Source organism: Haliaeetus albicilla, chromosome 2 (assembly GCF_947461875.1).
Source record: "Haliaeetus albicilla chromosome 2, bHalAlb1.1, whole genome shotgun sequence".
Taxonomy (NCBI): domain Eukaryota; kingdom Metazoa; phylum Chordata; class Aves; order Accipitriformes; family Accipitridae; genus Haliaeetus; species Haliaeetus albicilla.
In genome coordinates this window covers 37432519-37453055 of record NC_091484.1, presented here as the reverse complement: position 1 = coordinate 37453055, position 20537 = coordinate 37432519, and the positions used below count along the sequence as shown (strand labels likewise).

Below are 20537 nucleotides of genomic sequence, written 5' to 3'. Positions count from 1 at the left end.
ATGCTCTTCTGCTGGAAGCTTTTATACCAGAAAGCCTTTGAAGAGTGGGAGTTGCTCTTTAAATTTATCTGGAAGTAGTGTGGTTTCTTTTACCTTGGCTGTTACTGCTGCTCATATTCTTTTATTTCCAGGTAGTAAGTGCAATGAATTTGTCAGGTTTTCATGAAAAGGCAATACACATTATCCAGAAACTTGCAACATAGTATCAGTTTCCGTCCCATTCAAAATTTTCCTCCTTCTGTCTCTTCAGAAGTTAGAAAATGCAATTTATGTATCAATCTTTTCTAGTATTTTTTGAAACTTTATTTGACCTAAGTATCAGAATCCCATTCACCTTGTAACAAGTTCTAAAGTTAGCTCTTTACCGAAAGACAGGTTCTTGTGTGTTCCCTTACCTTTTGAGACATATTGGACACTCTACTGAAACATGACATTTTTCTGCTGAGTTCATTTCTCTCATGACAGGAAAGCACTGAAGCTCCTTTTTTACTTTACATCCTTTTTTACTTTACTTACATCTTAGCCTTAGTTTATTGAAAAGGCACCCATTAGTTCCAAAGGCATGCATCTGAATTCCTCAGGTTTGGTAATCTGTTTTTTTTTTTCAGTTGCTCATTATTTTCTAGCATTTCTCTCAAAATATTCTGGACTCAGTTCTCTGGGACATGACCAATGATGATGAAAGAGTACACTAGCATAAAGACTGAAAACACAAAGAAACTATTTGAAGACACAGAACAGTTGAAGTTTAAGAGATCATTACATATGTATTGCTCTTTGTGACATTTAATTCTCAAAATAAAATGTAAAGTTTTCCTCAGCATTATAATCAGAACATCCACTCTCCCAAATAATGAAAGCTACTAATTTTGAGTTGCTGTGCAGAACTGAAGAGCACTCAGAGCAAACAATCCTTTCTTTTCTGATAGTTTTTGTACAGCAAAGCAGGAACCATGCCTCCTCTCAGGTTACTATAAAGACAGGGCACGGTTACAGGCTATATAGGCAGGCACATTAACCAACCCATGGGAACGCAGCACAAGCTACAGCAATCAAACATAACCCAAGGCACATTCTCCAGCTTTAATTTGCTTCATCAAACCAGCATGACTGCTTTTAGCCATAAAGCCGAACAGCTCCATAGTGTGGCACAGCGTGCAGTGCTCTCAAGCTGCTGCCCAGTACAACAGACGTGTTCCCACAGAGCGCGCACACAGAACACGGCACCCCCATGCCTCCCTCCAGCTTCCTTTTAATGTTTAAATCTTCCCTGCTAATTTATGATCAGTTATCAAGTACTGCATTTCATGAGCAGAATGAGGATTGCAGTGCCTGTCATCCCACCCTTGATCTATTCTACTCCCATGCTGTTCATGATGGGATATCCCATGATCCCTAAGGTTGGCACTCCCTTCAGGGTTGTTAACTACACCAGGGACATGGCTTGCTTAGCAGGTTCTGTAAGAGTAGCATGAAGATGCAAATACTATAATAGGTGAAACTACTTTTTAAATTCCCTCTAAATGAATTAGCATGTTAATGGATTGGATGTTGTGCTTTGCATTTTTACTCCTACACGTCTTTGCAGATTTTAAAAAGCAATAGTTAATCCTTCAAAAAGGCATGAAATAAAAATATTAATTCAGTATTTTTTGGGTCATCCTCTGGAGTTAAATTGAAAGTTTAACAGCATTCATATCCTTACAACAGATATCTGTAGCATAGCATGAAAACTTAATGTGTAATCCTTCATTCAGTTCTTCGAGTTTCCAGTGCAATTTCTTCAGTTATTCTTCTGTAATATTTCTACAAGGTGTGAGGAACAATTTTACCAAGAAGTAAAATCTGCTGATTTAATTCGGTCAGGAGCCTCATTGCCCTTTCGAACTATATGCATAAACATACAAACCCACTAGGTTCTAATGCTGGTCCAGATGTCCTTCCCTTAGAACGACTGCTGCTTCACCTTCCCCTGCTTTGTTGGCCCCTCACACCACCTCCCTCACCTCTCAGGCTCCTGGACAACAGCGAGTCTCGAGAAGATGTGAGGGAAGGCCTACGTTACCAGGCCTGCAGCGGGCTGCTGTTGATGGCCAGTAGACCTGCTGGGAACATGAATGATGCTGGGAACATAGGAGAGTACCAGTGAGGGATGATTACTGAGGGATGGTTATGATACTGGAATGATATGGGCTGAGGATTCAGTTGTCCTGTGAATGAAATATACTGGGGGGGGGGAAGGCAGGTAGGAACTAAAATGGTACAAGGAGGTGAACAGAATCTCCCAATAATGAAGGCTGTGGCAGATTCAGAGGACCATATTCAAGGAATTCACTCAGCAGAGGCCGTGCTACTGTCATCCTCACGGCTTGCTTTCTCCCACTGCCCACCAGGGCAGAAGGAATAGCAGCCACCGTGAGCTGGGGAATGCATGGAGGCTGTATGGGGTTGGGGTATCAGCCTGCGATACACAGAGGAAGCAAGAAAAAGGGAATCCAGGGATGGTGTGGAAGCCTCCAGATCTTACCTGTGACTCACTTGAAAGTTGCCTTGATCTCCACTACAGAGACTGCTTCAAAGGATGAAAACCACTAGTTTAGAAGAAGGGAAATCTGGAAGGTCTTTTAACAGTGAAGACAGCAGGGAGGGTTACCCCAGGAGGTAACTGATATCATGTGTTAATCAAAGGAATCTTCCAAAACATGGCCAAAGCATCTGATTATGCTGCACTGCAGAATAAATCCATCTTATTACTAATACAACTAATCATATGTTACAGTGCTGGTTTTCTCTTTCTAATACGTATTAAATACAAAATCCACAGATAAGTACTGCTAGTGGTGACTCCTGCTTGACTCACAAGTAACCCTACATGACTGGAGTGCCTCCTCCATACAACTTTTTCAATAAAATATTCCCCAGTTATGGATTTAATGTTCAGTTCTTGGAGTATAATAGGTTCTAGCTGATTTCCACTGAATTTGTTATCACATGACAGTAAATCTTCTGTTCTTTAAAAATTAATTATATTATTTCCTGTTCTCTTTTTTCACACACCCAGTCTGTCAGCAACTCTTTCACTAGGATACATGTTGCCTCCACACTTTGTTCACAGATGGGCTTTGAATTTTTCACTGGATATTTGCAAAGGGCTGAATTTCCTCACATGACCGGTAATCAGTCCTGTATGTGAAGCAAATGCAATAAAAAGTTTAAAAAAGGTAAATGTACTCTGGCAAGTGCTTGTTTCTCTTTAATGTCTGTTTTCCATCATGAGTTTTGTTTCTGAGGGCCAAAAATGCATGTAAATCTTCCCATGTCTTCAGAAGGTTATTTATATATTGGGACTGGATGAACGCCCATTTCTTCATATCTTTCTGTCATCAATTCTTTTTCAGCAATAAACTAGTGTACAAATATGAATTACTGGTAAGCGTTAAAAATCTGAAACAAAACTATAATATAAAGCTGCAGAATATAGCTACTCACATTGCATAGTCAAGAAAAATTGCAATGTCCATTGCACTGAATGGGAACCCTGGGGTTTCACCCTTGTTAAAAAAAAAATCAAATGGATTAATATATAAAAAAAAAATCATTATCAAAGACTGACTCTGAAGTAGAGAAATAACTGATACCACTAACAATATTGTCAGGGGCTGAGATGAGTTCTTACAAAGGCAGTTCATACATAGTTCTGACACTAGAGCAAGAACTTGCTTATGGCACTGTTTGCCTTTGTAAAGCTCCACGATGATACTACTTCCTTTCAAAAATATTTGATTTATAAAAAAAATGAAACTATTAGCTTAGTTTGCTAAACAAACCCCCAAATTATGCAAATCTGACATTCCTTTTTAACCTGACTACTTTTTTCTATCCTCGAGTGTGAAAATTAAACCACAGCCTCTAACACTACCTGTTTGTGCTGCTACCTCCATTGTGGAGTTTCGGCGTTTTTAATTCCAACCTGTTATTTTAAACTTTTTTTGGCCTATTTTCTTTGAAACTATCATTGATAACATCATGGAAATCAGTAAGTATACTTAGGCAGAAACTTCTACCCAAACAACCTAACAAAAGAAAACACCCAAATCAAAACCAGTTTGGGGCATGCTTCTTACTGAACCAAACCAGAAAAGCTCCAGAGTTCTTAATGCAGCCCACAAACAGGCACCTCCCTTTTGGCCAATAAAGTTTTACATCTTTTTGCTAGTGGTGAACTTTGTTTTTAATATACCATGTATTTCCCTGATGCTTTGGCTGAAAGCAAAACCTGCTGCAGTTTAACTACGTTATTTTGACTTCTGACATAACGCAAGCATGGACACACATATATTACATTACCTTTTATCCTTCTCATCACAGTGGTAATGCAGAGGGAAGGAGGGAGTCTCTGTCTTTCCATTCTGCTCTTTGCTGCTGTTTCCATCTGCTCTAAGAGGCTGTGATCAACTGTTCCAGCTACTTTACTAAGAGTTCGCTTAAACATTGGCTTGGATGTCTTCATTTTCTTACGTCAGCTAGTTGCCTTATGACTGTTTCACAAGAGAGTCTGTATATTGTTATCCAAAATGCTTATTTTAAGTAAGTCCAGCATTTCCTCCTGATTGTGAGAGAGGTAAGCTGCTAGTTGATGATTTTCTGGGGAGAAAATTATGCTCCTCTGGGACTTCAAGCATATGGGAGACAGACGTTATATTACTGAAGTTCCAAGGATATGAAATAACACATAGCATGATGTAATAAAAGGATCAAATTAACAGAACATACACTGAAACATTACAATCAAAATGCATAGCAAAATCATCTTTTCCACCCACTTATAAGATCTCTAGGAGAAGGTCATAGCTAGCCAGTACTTAAGACTCAGTCCTTCAAGTCTCTGTAGGTGCTCAATGCCACACTGAAATCTCATAATCATTACAGATAGCGTGCTCTTAAAACTCTTGGTTACAGTATGTCACTAAACACACTTTTTTCCAAAACCAAAGACCCAGATTATTCACTGGAACAAAGAAAGGAATGAAACTATATCAAGCAGTAGGAGCTTGTTAATTTTAAAATTATTTCTATAGCTTAGACTAGTAAAAATAAAAGATGTTTAAAAATGGATACTCCTTAAATCTTTGACTGCTTTTCCAAAAAGTTGTTCACTATTCTAAGCGTTTTTTGTCTACTGAAAATTTTCAGTGACCTAAATATAAAAGAGCACATAGAAAAACATCTCAAAACCAGGGTCAGTCATGGAAGTTACTTTTGCTAGCACTCACTTATGTAGTCCATCACATTTTCTTTCCCCATTAAATTTTATTAAGTCCCGGTATTTTTGTTGGTTTCTGGGTGTCATCAGTTTTAATTACTATTGCGCTTTTTTTTTTTGCTGAGTTTGAATATTTTTAATCTATCCCTTTTATCTCCTCTTACCAAATAAAATGTAAAGAAACTAACTTAATTTTTGTCATAGTGTATTTACCATGCATTTCTAATCCTCTGTATAAAATAAAAGCAAATTAAAATGTATTTTAAATTGGATGGAAACATGTAGAAAAAGATGAAGCTGCAGACACTGAAGCAGGCTAATCATAAACAAAGCTAACAGCCTAATTACAAAGCTTACCATAAAAAAAACAAAACCCAAGAATAAACATAAAAATCTAAATGAAGGAAAAAAACCTGTTCTCTTATTCAGACAGGCAGACAGTCACATTTAGACCCTTATACATTTCACATTATCTGTACATGCAAATACAGATACTTGAGGCTGTTTGACCTTGGCTTGTTACTTGACTATTCCTAAGTGTCATATTATAGGATGGGAGGCCTGAAAATTCTGCTCCTGAAATTAGTAACTTCATCGAAGAAGAAACTGTATCAACTAACTAAAGACCTTTTCTTTCCGGGGGGGGGGGGGGGGGGGGGGGGCGGGGCTGGGTACAGATGGACACGGACTCTTTACGGTCCTTCTGCTTGGGTTAAATATTCAAGATCAGCATAAAGCACATAATCTCACCCCAGATATTAGTGCTATTACTCTTTCATTCTATCCACATTGACAACATTATGTGACCAATGATCAGTAAACATAGTATCACTGATGATTGTTTAGAGAGTCCATAAGCTGCAAGGCATAAAGCATTACTGGCAATGATAGCACCCCATAAAAGAACCTTAAGAGCTAGCACAAAGGAAGGTAAACTACTGCCAATAACGCTGAATAACTTTTAAAAAATACTCAAAATATAGATAGGACCTAGGTCTATTCCACCAACTGTGTTTAAGGAAGTCACCTGTCTGTAATTTGCTTCTTGACCCTCCACATCGTATGACGCAACGATACAGAAATTCTTTCAACAGCGACACATTTTTTAAGTTGTTGAATTGCTTACAGAACACTGGCAAAATCTTAAATTTTGTCCAAAATCAGAGGTTTGAACCTATGGTGGAAATTAGAGATTTATTTTAAATAATGTCTGTACTTAACAAATGCTAAGTTTCGACAAATACTGACAAAGTACATCAAATTCTTAACTGGTAGTATACTTCCAGTTCTAGCTTAAGCAACCAAAGGTAAGGAGATGGGGAACGTGAGCATGGAGAAGAGGACAGATATCCTGATATCTGCTGGAACACTCTCTCCCCCCTTGGAGTTCCTTTGTTTTGGCTTGTTTTGTTTTGAGCTGCAAGAACTCTGCAAATGGGTGTTCCCAGTTTCTGGCAGCCATATGTGCTGCCTACCATCTGTTTTCATTCCACTGTGCTATGGAGACAAACGTATTTTATTTTTAGTGTTTTACATCTCCTGATGTTGCACTTAATAGGGATTATATCTCATGTGTAAGTCACTATATGTGAAAAATCTTCCGTGGATAACTGATGAGTAAAAGCGACATTATCACACAGGATCAGATGAGATAATTTTTATTACCTACTTCTCAGTGCAAGTATATAATTCATACGCAAGTTTGCTTGATTCATGTATACTTGCGCTTTCTCTCTACACTGCCTACAAGGGGTTTCCTTCATATGTTTTAAATACACATTTTCCCAGCAACTTCCTGGGGTGTAGGAAATTACTCCTTCAATTTTGTGGGTTGCCACTAGTGGCTGGTATTCTGTATGCAGCATTCAGAGTCAAAACAGGGTATGAAGAAACAAACAGCTGTATGATCAACTGTAAAGAGATAACAGTGCAGTAGAACAAGTATTTGTTTGAAAGGAGGAATTCTGTGCACAGGCTCCCACATAGTTCTGTTGGAAACCATGCACTCCAGAATTAATTTGCAAGCATTAATTGGATAGTATAGTATTTATATAAAATTTGATTGAAAAGATTTCACTGTTACATCTCAGTGCAACTTTGGCAAGCACCCATGGCACACTGGACAGCTGGTAATTCTGTAAAATGCAGCAGACAAAACTGAATTCTAGAAAACATTGCTGGTTTTACCTATATTGACATTAAGCTGTACATTTCTAGGCAACACTATTTTTTCTACCCTCATTTAACCTCCCCCTCCTCAAACTTCTAAGAAGCTGAGTAAGCACTGACTTTTAGATACTTATGCCCTGATCAACATCTCCTACAACTCAACCAGTATCACATCATTGCCAGCATAACTTAAGATCCATACTTTTAGAGCACACTGCAGCACAGATCTTTCCACTATATAATATTGCAAATTCAGGATACTGTAAGTTATTATTAAGCAACTGTTGATGAGGAATTACCTCTGGTTTCAAAAAATAATTAAAAATTTATTAAGAGTTGCACTGAAATAGAGACCAACAGAGAAAATTAGTGCCTTTAAAAAGCTTATGCAGGAAGAGATTAAAAATGTTCACTGTTTATAGGGTACTCTAAAAGACACCTAGAGGAGTTCCATTTAACTTTTTCAGATTAGTTCTATTCAGTCCAAGGTTTTTACTCGTTAATTCTTTCCTAAAATAAGCACTTTTATTCACTGCATGTGATCTTACAAATACAGAAGTACTTCTTGATAAATTAGATGGGTGAGGCATTTTTTAATCTTTTTAACTCATTCAAACATTTTAATAATGGTCTTTGACTACTCTACCATTTGAGTGGATGATTTTATTAAGTTATCTGCAGCTATTACTCTTCCCCCACAGATTCTGACCAAAATTGTGAGAAAATTACTTTTATCTTACTACTTTTAAATTTATTCTGCCTTCTGCTTTCCAATTATCAAATGCAGTTAAGCTGTTCTGCAATTCCTCCTAGTCCTCTATTTTAAGAAATACAAGGCAAGAAATAATTTCTGTCTTAAAGCAGTATCTTTTTCAGCTATCAAAATTATGAAGCGGAAACATTTTTGTTCATTGGTGTCACTAAGTTGTCTTTTTTTGCCTTTTTTCTTCCAACGTAGTATACAAATTAGTCTAAAATACTTTTCTATTGGGTTCCCTCTCAAAATCTCAGAACTAGCATTTAGCTGAAACTAAATACAGGATGAGTTTTGAATGGAGACTAGCAAATTCCCTTTGCATCAGTCAAGTGTCAATGAACACCCTTCCATACAGTTCCCTGTCACTGTGTTGTTTTGTATTAAGGGAGTGAGACTATCTCTTTCTAATCCCCCTCATAAACTGTCGATTTACATTCTGAAGCAAAGTATATAATCCATCATACATCATTCTGTCACTCCCGAGCTGCCATCAACTGCTACTTTTTAAGATGTCCGTGGCATAATTTTGATGCCTGTGCTCAATGTGCATATGCAGTTTCCTAATAAAATCTGAACAGTCTTATATTTGCTTAGATTTGTTGAAAGGTCAGCAAACATTTCTTTCAATGTAAATTATTTTTGACAATCTTTTCAAATCAATACAGTGGTTGAAAGGGTCAGAAAAAGGAACAAAAGGCCTTCAAAACACCGATCTTAAGAATATAATCCCTAATTTTCACTTATTTTAAAATAAACTACAGTTTGAACTTTGCATTATAGTCCTATAATAGAAAATTTCTTGTACAATCCAGCCACAGCTTTCCTCAAATTCTCTAATAAAGACTATTTAATCTGAACATTCACTCCATACTTTATTCACAGCACTGCTACATCTGACACCTTCTGGGTAGCAGTTTTTATTATATTCAATGAAAAGAAATTTAAACATTGCATTAATGAACAGAAAAATTGTATATACTTTTACATCAAATTTGGGAATAGTATTCAAGGCAACTCAAGACAATAGCTTAAAAAGTGATTTCAACCTACATGCTTAATAAATCTTTTAAAAAGTGGGCAAATCTAATTCATATCATTAAAAAGTATTTATAATGAATAATCTGGTTTTTCACAGAAAAAAATTCTGATGTTCTTAATCAATTTTAAGTCTAAATTTCATATCATATCATTCATAAATTTTCGGTACATAATGAACACTTCTTTCAAAATCAGTTTATTTTCCTAGCACACGATCATATTTCCAAACATTTCTAGGTATTAAACACAAGTTTAATACTTAGATATATAACAAGATAATTTCAAGATTGCTTCAAAATTTATCTTAATTTCAGCTCTTCTGGTTATTACACAAAATCATAATTTTCTTTTAAAATGTCTAAGTCTTCTATTATTATTTAAAATATTTTAAAATCATCACAAGCATCTGTTGTAATAGCAAAATGGAATTAAAACTGTTTTTCTAAAGAGTAGATTATTAAAAAAAAAAACAACCAGCAAGCCAACCCCAAAACTCCAAATCAAAATCAATTACAATTGCTCTGTGCTCTTATGATTATGTTTTGCTTCCTAAAAATTGTTCCCTTTTTATCATAAAGTTTAAGAAAAGGGTATTTAATGGTTCAATCACTTAATTTTGGTGTTTGTTTTTAAAGCGAAGAGGTTTTCATTGTGATGTTTACCTATTCATTACACGTGCAGTTTCAAGTTGGTTAAAGGGAAGCAGTGACACAGGAAATAAGCTCCCAGCAGTATGAACAGGAACTGCCAACCAAATCTTCATGTTGTATCCATGGTATAACGTCTTCAAGAAATCCAAAGGACATCTCTTCAGTTCAGGTTCTCAGAGGTCACTGAGTTTTATAATTATCTCCAAGGAATTATCTTCACATCCTGTTAAGCTCTCTCTAAAAAGCTGTGTGTGTTGCCATGCAGCTTCACCATCCCCTCCATTTAGAATTGCTTCCAACATAACTTCAGTTGCACCAGAAAAATCTGAATAGGAGCAAAGATTTTTATCTATTGGAGGAAAAGATAAACACAATTCAGTAAGCCACTGCTCCAGACTGCATTTAATGCTAGAATGCATGTTAAAAAGGGTAAGTTGTAATGAATGCTTAAGGATCTCAGCTGCAACTACTCAAATTCATCTGTCAATCAGTGGCAGAAAAAAAACAGCTGCAAATTTTTGTTATTTGTTTAGTGCTCGTGCTCAGAGGACCTAGTCAAGTTTGAAGCCGCTGCACATAGAAGCGTCTATCCTTCCTAGTAAAACACACAAGTATCTTGTATCCACCCTGTGTTCTTGCTAACCCTGCTCTGCTGCAGATAGGGCTGTGCGTATTAATAGAACTGGGTTTTGAACCAGTTTTGTTTAAATGCACAGTATTTTCTTGACCTTGCTAAGAAAGATGGAGTTGGAAAAGTCAAAATTCCTTTCCATTTCATTTTTAGTATTTGCACAGTGCTCTCTTTATATAAACTATTTATTTCCAGTTACACCTTTGCTGCATGACATAATCCATTATTTGAATTCCACACTTACCTCCTATCAGAGCAATTTCTGCTGTTGGAGAGCAAAGTCTCCACTTTATTCTTCCACTCTGAAATGTCTGACTGCTTGTCCTAACTGAAATGTTATCTATTTTTAGACCGACTGACTTGCACTCAAACTTCCAGCTGATGGAAGCAGAGGATGACCCCTCTTTTCGGGCTAAATAAACCTAAATGGAAAGAAGACATAATCAGCATGTCAAAAACTGACATGACCAACACACATTTAATTAATTGTTGTAACAAGGACATAAAATCTCAAGATAATACACTTCCATTCTTTATCAAGCCTCTGAACCTTTAAAACTGTACATAGTACAATTTTGTATATAATCTCATTCTGAATCCTTAAGTCTATTCCACAGTTAGGTAATTGTACATGTTCATAGTCCTTCACCAGGGAACTTTAATCTATTTCAACATGCTTGGTGAAGTTTAAGCCACAAAAATACCTAAGTTTATTATTTAAAAAAAAAAAAAAAAAGCAGACTTCTGTATTTTATATAAATGCACAGGCCCACATGCTTTGGTTGTTCATTTTGGTTTTTCAGTATTGCTGATGAAGAAAACCATGAAGTAAGTATTTTAGATTCTTCAGATGTGGCTGCTGGCTGCACACCACTTCTCCTAAGACTTGACATGTCTTCGTTAAAGTAAATCATACACGCTAGCCATATATAAATCCTGTAGTAACATTACTTGAACTGTTAGAGATTTGCATAATTAAATGCAGTCCCAATGCTGTTCTAAACTTCACCTGGCTGAACAGTGAAGCTCATATGTTATCACTCATTAAAGTTACTATGATCCCTCATAAGAATTTTGTAATAAGCGTCTGATGGTCTTTTCAAGTCTAGCATCTATTATCAGCAAACCAAGTTAATGGACATTACAGATCAAAGAGTCAAAACTGCCATGATCCTTTCAGAATCCTTAGTTAAGAAAACTTATCAAAATTCTGTCATGTCCAGGCTTCTGATTAATGTCATACTGAATGGACTTAGACAGCTCTTTAGTTTTTAATCTGGAAAGAACAACCCTGAATAATAAAACACATAAAGGTCCTACTCTAATACAGAAATGTCATTGACAGACTATAAAACAGAATTTTAGTGTTGTTATGCACCAGGCATAAAAATGTTAATTCTCATGTTTAAGAAAGCTGAAAAACCCCAAATGTGTGAGGTGTTAAAATTAAGATCACCTATGAAAATGTAACAATTTAATCTGCTTTCATGTGAATATAGTCTTACTGCTCATGAAAGTGCTGATCTCCACACAATTTTTTTAAGTACCTCACCTAGCTCTAGCAAGAGACTTCCCTTGATCAGATCCTACTGAATTGCCTTATTTGAGTAAGGAAGCCAAAACACTCCATTAATTACTACTTGGTTGAGTTGCACTAAACAGGCTTTTAGGGATAAAAGCTAAAACATTAGCCTGTCTCATCTTCCATTATAATATCCAAGCATTTAATCAGATAAACAGAAGTTAAAGTCTCCTTCTATGTCTTTTTGACTGTCCTCTAATTTTCACACCTGGCTCCTCTTTTTCCAGTATTATTTAAAAAAAGTCTGAATTTAGGGGGGAAAAAAAACCCTCATTCAAATTCTTTTCCACTGGAGCAATTCTTCTGGAAAACAAGCTTTTAGAAACCCATGGACCTCAGATCTACAAATTCTTACATTCTTATTCTTACCTACTGTGGACTGCTTGTTTGAGCCCTGGATGCCAAGTTATCTCTGGGTAATCTAATTAAATTTGTGTTTTGTACCTGTTTGAGTTGTGTACCGTGAAGTCAAGTGACACTGAATAGCAAGAAAATACACAAATATGATGGACATGGCTACTACCAGACTGGCCAAGATGATCACCTATCTGAATCATTTTGATCAACAGCATTGCAAAGACAGAATACGTAACTGATGGTTCTTTTCTGTTACTCCTGGGCTAATACCTATAGTGGCCTTTACTGGGGCTTTTGTATTTAAATTTCTTTCCATTCATCACATACTAAATGATAAACAAAATATTTCTATGAAGGCTCCTTTGGCTGCTAAGTTTCTTGGACAGCTGCTGAATCAAACTCCAATCAGTACCTTGCAGATCTACCAGAGGCATTACAAAAAGAACAGGCAAACCCCAACCAACCTTTCCCTCTGCTGTCTCCCATAATACAAACAACCCTCAATGGAAAGTCATTTTAGATTCATACACAGACTTTCTGCAGGATGGTGTTCCCATAGAACTAACATGCCTTACCCACAAGCCTAAGATACACCTGGATCTGTAGCTCTTAATTTCTCAAGGCCATCCTCTCATCCTTTATCTAGAAAAATTTCGGTGCTGTTGAATACAAGGGTAAAATCTTTCTCTCTGGTCCTATAGATTGGTCCTTCCCTGTTTTATCTGATTAGTAGAACTCAGCAGAACAGCAGACTTGTAATTGGTTTCAGTGCAAAGACAGTACGTTTCTTGCAAAAGTGGGGATAACTGATCATTGGAGACTTGAAGATATAATGTGCTATCAGATTTTTAGCAGATCCTAGGGAAGCAGAGAACAGTTGTCCCTCATTCTGAGTTTTTGTTACTTCTCTTTTCCTATTAGCCCACACTGTTGTAACATCTTTTGTATTGTTCTCCAGTTTCTTCCCTTATTCCTTCTCTTTTATGTAGAACAACCTCTCCAAGCTATTCCCCCATTGCATTTTGCAAGTCAGTTATGTATACATCCAGCACAGAAAACCTCAGAAGACTGTCATATATACTTAGCTCCATTTTTCATCAATGGAAGCAAACCATTGCCTAAGCTAGAAGAACGCTTGGCCAGAGATCTTTCAGACTAGTAAACTGACAGGGGAACAAAGCAATAACATGCTATAGTCCCTGACAGGAATGCTCAGTTCCACAGTTGGTAGCTGTTGCAGGAAAAGACGTTTGCTAGTAAATGACCCCTTCCCATCTTACAGGCATCCGTTATCTTCTCAGATTTAGAGCATATGACTCTTCCGCTGCTCTGCGTCCTGACAGATGGGAAGGATTCTGGGCAAGGTATACAATAATCTGCATAACTGACAGGTTTTTGCCTTCTTGCAGATGGAACTGTAATACTTAGGATGACAATTTCTTCCTTTGGCTGTGTATCAAAGAGATATGGCACACCATAAAGCTATTCTCCAAAACAAAACAACAAGTATCTTTTTTTTGGAGAGAAGTACTGCTTTTCAATAAAACAGTATTGTACATTTGCCCAAAAGCATAAGAAGGAAGCCATTTTTTAAAAATTTGGTGCTTTAGCAAGGATTTTACCTACCTGCAGAGAATTTGGTCATCCTTTCTAAAAGAAAAGCTAAATTTATTTCTAATTTCTTAAATCATATGGCAATCTTACCTGAAGCTTAACAGTAACATTTACTAACATCAGCTAAATTCTATGTGCACCAAGAGAGGTTTTGATGCCAAACATTGGCAAGGGTTTTCTATTTTATTTGTGTTATCATACTTTTACGATAGATTCTACGCTTTTAATCATTGTTATCCTTACCATTTTCCAATCTGTTTCAACCTTTCTCCAAATAGACTCTGCCTTCCAAACACCTGCTTCCCAGCCACTTATTTTTTCATTATTATTGGAAATCCGTGTATAACTATCTTCTACTATATTGTAAATGAGGTGGAAAAGTTTAGATGTCTTCTCTTTTTCAGAGGGAATAAAAAGTACTTCTTTTCTTTTCTGAAAAAGACAAAAAATACAAGCACCTTCATTCCCCAGTACATTTCAGTAAGACTATGTTACTTTTAAACAGCATGCCATGGTTTCCCAATTCAGTTTTGCTGTCAACTGAAAAAAATGTCATTTTTAAGAGAGGTCATGGACAAAAGCATTTCTGCAAAACAGAAGTTTTAAACCAGTTTCCTACAACAGACTTGCACCTTTTCCAGAGAGGAGCAGTAAATTTAGTTTTTAGATTTTCTTATAATTACTTTTAGAAGTAAATTGTTAATGAAATAACAAAAATTAGCAAATTTAAGTAAGAGATTAACATGTTAGGAATAGAAAATTTGTATGTTGAGTATATTTCTTGTACAATCAAAAGTAAATGGTTGTTCCAAATAGCAAACTTAATTCTGTGACTACCATATACAGGTGTTTGTATATGACAGTTTACAAATCAACTTCAAAAAACTTAAGATACAAACTTCATAACTTCACAGTATTTTTTTTTAAAGATTTGTCATTGTTCTTACAAGTTTCAGCAAAGCACAAATTAAATCTTCTAAACTATGGAGAACTGAAATAAACGCTTAGTTTCTCAAATTTAGACAATCCTATGAAACTCATTAATGTCACCTAACTCGTTCTATTTAGGATTGTCAGGCATTCCACATGACAGGATCACAAGATTGATGTAACAAGTGATGGCGTAAGTCATACTTTTGTATGCTGGCTCAAGCTAAACATGGCTATAGTTCTCGGAAACTGTACCTTAGCATAAATAATTAAAAATAAAATCTTGCTTTCAGAAATAGTCAAAAACATTGATATGAAAATCAATTGAGTTTATTATTTAAGAGATTGTTCCATTTATGCAATCCTAATTGCTCCCACATTGTTTTATCAACAAAAATATTTGATCAAAACTTACTTTCAGGCTTTAACCAAGAGTAACTAATAACACAAATAAACATTTTTTTAAAGTTTTCCCAACTGTTTTCAACTACCTTAAACTTTCTAGTTCTGTCACACTGTAACTAATTAAAAGGAAAAGAAGTATTTTTTATTAACTTGTAAGAGCAAAACACACTTTAGATCAAGGATTCCCAAACATTTTTAGAATCAACGGACCACCATCAATCCTCAAAAATTACTTGTGGACCTCTGCTGAATTCACATCACACTTGCACCTAATGTTTTTGCAAGTTTCACTGTTTGAACTAATCTGTAGGCTACCTACCATGAAGTGCTTTTCCTCTGCAGACCATAATCATAGAACCTCTATTTAGCTACCTCTAATGGTCACCAGTGCAAAAGTTAAATACCTCTGGACCAATTTCACCTCTGGCTACCCGCCAAGCCATGGAACCTGATGTCCTTCCACCATATTCTCTGGGGTTAGGTGTTTTGGGAGAAATAAATTCAACAAGCTCCACAATTGTTCTTTCCAAGAGCTCTCTTCTTCTATTTTCTGACAAAGATCGTTGTCTCTGAAAATACATTTAAGCAGCAAAGTAAAAAATTCAAAAAAATGGTATTTATAATTCTGCTCTACAGTGACACCAATAGGGAAAAAAGAATTGAAAAAATAGACTAACATTTAAAGTCTAGACTGACTGTTAGAAACATTAATCTTATACCACAGGTGCAAATATAAATCAGTCATAACTGCATAGTTATTCGACAGCAGTGCTATTTCTGTGAACTTGCATGAACTAACTACATGGATTGCCTTTAAAATAAGGTTTGTGCTATGCTTGTAATAGATTTGCTTGGATGGTAAAACACTTCCATAGCATATTTCATAGCTATTCATATGTATTCCATACCATAGCTGTTCTTGATACTATTTGGGGGAAAGAGAAAGCAAGCATAATTTTGGAGTCAAACTTTTCTTCTCTGAGGTGGAGTGATTTGGTTGGCAACTCCTTGGGTTTGTGATTAAGGCCGAAAAAAAGATTCAGTTAGTCTCTGAAAGAGTTATTTCACAGTGACTGACTCTATCATAAACAAACAATGACATTCATATTTTTGCAGATATCAGAAAACTGACAAAAGCATATCACCTACACTTCCAGGTAAATTAGTGGAAAAGAGAAAGAATTACATAACACGATTTCTTTACCTACATGAATAAAAATATGGCATTTTTTGGGTACACAACTTAAAAAAAAATTCATTGTGAGAGGATGGGGTTCTGTCTCCATGATTTTCACGTCAAATACACATAGCTGATGTGTGAAGCCTTTTTCCTTAATTGTGGATACACCCCCACAGGGTTGGAAAATTAAGTTCAACATTGAGTATGCAAATGATTACACATCATCTTTTTTTCCTACTTTGGCGATTGCCCAAGGCATGCACACTCAGCCCACTAGGACCTGAAACTTCAGGCTAATAAGTATGCCAATTACCTCAAAAGCAGTCCTGACCCCAGAAAGTTTTGCTATTAGGGATCAGAAAAAAGGCATTTGAAGGGTTTTTGTTCCAGACAACAATCTGGAACTGGATAAAGGAAAGTAGATACAGAGAAATGATGAGAAACAGCTCCAGCTGAACAAATTCCAGCTGCCAAATACCAGTTCTAACACAGCAAGGGGGCAATACACCTCTGCCTGTGTTGATGGATGTCAAGCAGGGACTCCAGCAATTCCTCATGAAACACCAGGCCTTTCTGAATCTAACACTTGCCTGGGCACTTTGGATATCCGTATACAGTACTACAGATCTCAGTCCAGCTCAGAGGAAGTTTGATGTGGCTTACCCTAAGTTAACAATACCAATCTACAATTTTCTTCGAGCCACTTTGATGTAGGGAAACCCACTGTCAGGGATCATCACCACTGAAATTAGTGATGCCACACTGAGAACTGGTTGCCCTTGTTCTGCAGCTGTTGTAACAGTATCTAAAAAAAACTGTTAGAGAACAGTGCTTCAACACAAAAATGGTGCTTCAGAAAACAGGCGTCTTTTATGTATGATACAAGAAATTAGTAAGTTCCTCAACTGTTAAGGGTACGAGTATGTCAATTCTTGTAATCTCCACCCCACCCAGTAGACTCTTGCATATAAATGCTAGCAGCATGCAAGATATGCATAATGCTAAGACTCTGCAGAGATCAACACTGCCTGTAACTACATTTCCTACAAATGACATTGTCATGAACAGCATCCATGTACTGAAATGGATTCCAAGAACTCCTATCAACTACCATGGCTCAAACTTACTGCTTTGTTTTTCCTTAAGGTATTGCCCTCTACATAAATGCTCAGGCCCCACCTTTCCTTGGCAGACAAAGGGAATAGGAAGGAGGAGGGATTGTGAACTGCAGTTCTAAAATCAGTTCTGCATCATGTGCAAGCTATGCTGTTCATGCCTCCTGAAGGACTGTGATTTCAGGAGATCGATAACCTGTGATTTAAGTGGACCCATTGCTGGGTAAGCAACAAGTAATTTGAGGACAGAAATTGAATTTTAAACCTTTAAACAAGGAATATTGGTTCATCTCATCTGGAGAACCTCTCCTATGAGGACAGGCTGAGAGAGCTGGGGTTGTTTAGCCCGGATAAGAGAAGGCTTCAGGAAGGCCTTCCAGCACCTAAAGGGGGCCTACAAGAAAGCTGGAGAGGGACCTTTTACAGGGGCTGTTGTGACAGGACAAGGGGTAATGGCTTTACACTGAAAGAAGGTAGATTTAGATTAGATGTAGGGAAGAAGTTCTTCACTGTGAGGGTGGTGAAGCACTGGAACAAGTTGCCCAGAGAGGTTGTGGATGCCCCATCCCTGGAAGCGTTCAAGGCCGGGTTCGATGAGGCTTTGAGCAACCTGGTCTAGTGGAAGGTGTCCCTGCCCAATCCCTGCCCAAGGTAGGGTGGTTGGAACTAGATGATCTTTAAGGTCCCTTCTGACCCAAACCATTCTATAATTTTATGATCTCACATCAATCACCATGAAATGGCTGCAATTCAACCTAAATTACTAGTTTTCCTTTTAAGAGCTGACCTGGCTGTAGCTATAACCATTCACAATCGCTACCAAAAAATGAGGCCTGAAGCAAAAAAATAATTTGTTTCCCTGCCCCACCATCCAATTTCCAATGAAAGCAGTGGAAATTTCAGGGTCCTCTCCCCCTTTTCTATAGAGGTAACATACAATGGACTGGAATACAGCAGTGCCCATACAAAATAGGTGAAGAAAATTTGTAGGCAGGGTGTGATATGGTACTTATAGAATGACATCAGATTGTTGGTAGTCTGGAGGCTACACACCCATTTAGGAATGCCTGACCCAAATAAAATACACACAGTATTTCTGAGGAGTAAAATAGTGTACTGAATAGATTTAATTATCATTGCCTCTTTTCCATTTAACCATGAGTCGTTGAACTGTTGTGTCGTCTCTGCTTGGCCACTGAACAGACAGACAAGCAGAGAAATAATGGCCACAGCCATGGCTCTTTATGCAGGAAAGAACAATAACAATCTCTCAGATTCCACTTTCACTAACATTGCAGCATAGGTGATAATGTGTACTGTGTACTGTGCTTCTCTTTAGTTGTAAAGTAGAAGGATTGAGCTTGAAAGATGCAGTGCTGGAACTCTGCATCAAAAGATACCAAGACCATAATCCCTTTTAGTGTGGAACCAGTCTGTAGGAGATGATGGGAAAAGGGAAAGTTAGTGGAGGCCTCTGCCTACATCAGTTATCTGCTGAACAGGTTGCAGCGAAGGAAACAGCATACTAGCAGAAACAGAGACTTGTGACTGAGCAGAGTAATGACAACCTGCTATAAGATGTCTTGATAGTTCCAGGGGTAAGTGGCCTTACATCTCTACTGACCACAGAAGCTACTGAATACGACATGGAGATCCTCAGACAGCAACTTTTTAATGGCCCCTTGAGTCCCCCTGTATTGTCACCTTAGTATGAACTTTAGGAAAAGCCCTTTGACTAGGACAAATGTAGGAAAAAAACCCTGTTCTTGTAGCAATCTGATGGCAAACTGCCTCTAAGCGCCTGAAATCCAATTCCAGCTATAACAGACAAAAGAAAAAAAGGAGTAAGAGCAGTTACTTACAGGGATTAAATTTATTATTAATTTAATAAATTAATCAAACATTCTGAACAGCTACTGGGCAAAAGGAAGTGTGTGTGGGAGCAGGGGAGTGTGAGCATCATTCAGCTTCTAGAAAGGGAGAGTAAATTGTTCCTCAGAATAAGATACCATTAAAAATACTGACAAAGGTGTTCTAATAAAATCACATGACAGCTTTAATAATACTGGAAAGCAGTAGGGAAAGTGTGCAGCATAGAGAAAAAAGGGCTGGGATTTTCCACCTGTAGAGAAACAAAATAGGAGAAATACAAGAGTGTCTTGGAAGCACGTGTATAGCTTTCTTCCCTGTACTCAGTTTTTAATGAAGTCTTCACTTAAGGTATGACCAGAATGCCTGTTCTTTCTGTTTGAAAAGTGCTCATGTCAGCTCATGAGCTGCACAGTCTTATGAAGCAGGTGGAAATGAGTAAGAAACAGGCCAAGAAACAACATGCAGCACCATCTGTTGGAGATGGCAATGCATTTTTTTACTGGAGTTCTCTAAACTTCTGTAAGTGAAAGAGCATGATCCTACAGTGACACCATTGAGGTGAGAAGGAAGTCAGGCAAGCCAGCCCATTAGTCAGTTGCATATACTTTCCTGATTCCATCAATATTGTCAAGAGTAATTTTTCAACTTACTAGTGCCCCATTTCCACTGTTCTTTCTCTACAGACAGCTGGTGGAGAAAAGGAGTCTGGTGACTTGTTTCTATTGCCAGTAGATCAGAAGAAAGGCCCCTCAGATCAGTTTGTAGCCAGCAAGGGTTCAATGCTCGGAGAGGATGCCATTAAATTCCTGCAACCCTGCACAAAGGGCATGCATTCCTCAGCTTGAATTTCTGATCCTTTACCTCCTTTTATTTTGCTACTCTGGTCAGCCTTCTCAATGCTCCACTCCACTACGTGACTCTAATTTTTCATTACTGATAAAACGATTTCAAGCCCTGGCCTCAAACATAAGTTC

General features: G+C 37.2%; 1 protein-coding gene across 1 annotated transcript in view; it reads right to left on the bottom strand.

Annotated features, from left to right (window-relative positions):
* Positions 1-6905: 6905 nt before the first annotated feature.
* The window catches only part of NGLY1 (N-glycanase 1), a 31120-nt gene continuing 17488 nt past the window's right edge, over positions 6906-20537 (bottom strand). The window contains exons 9-12 of the mRNA XM_069771195.1: positions 15801-15965; positions 14305-14493; positions 10753-10930; positions 6906-10226 (exon numbers count right to left, since the gene is read on the bottom strand). Of these exons, the coding sequence (XP_069627296.1) occupies positions 10051-10226; positions 10753-10930; positions 14305-14493; positions 15801-15965 (708 nt within the window). The 3' untranslated portion in view covers positions 6906-10050. The remainder of the gene's footprint in view (positions 10227-10752; positions 10931-14304; positions 14494-15800; positions 15966-20537) is intronic.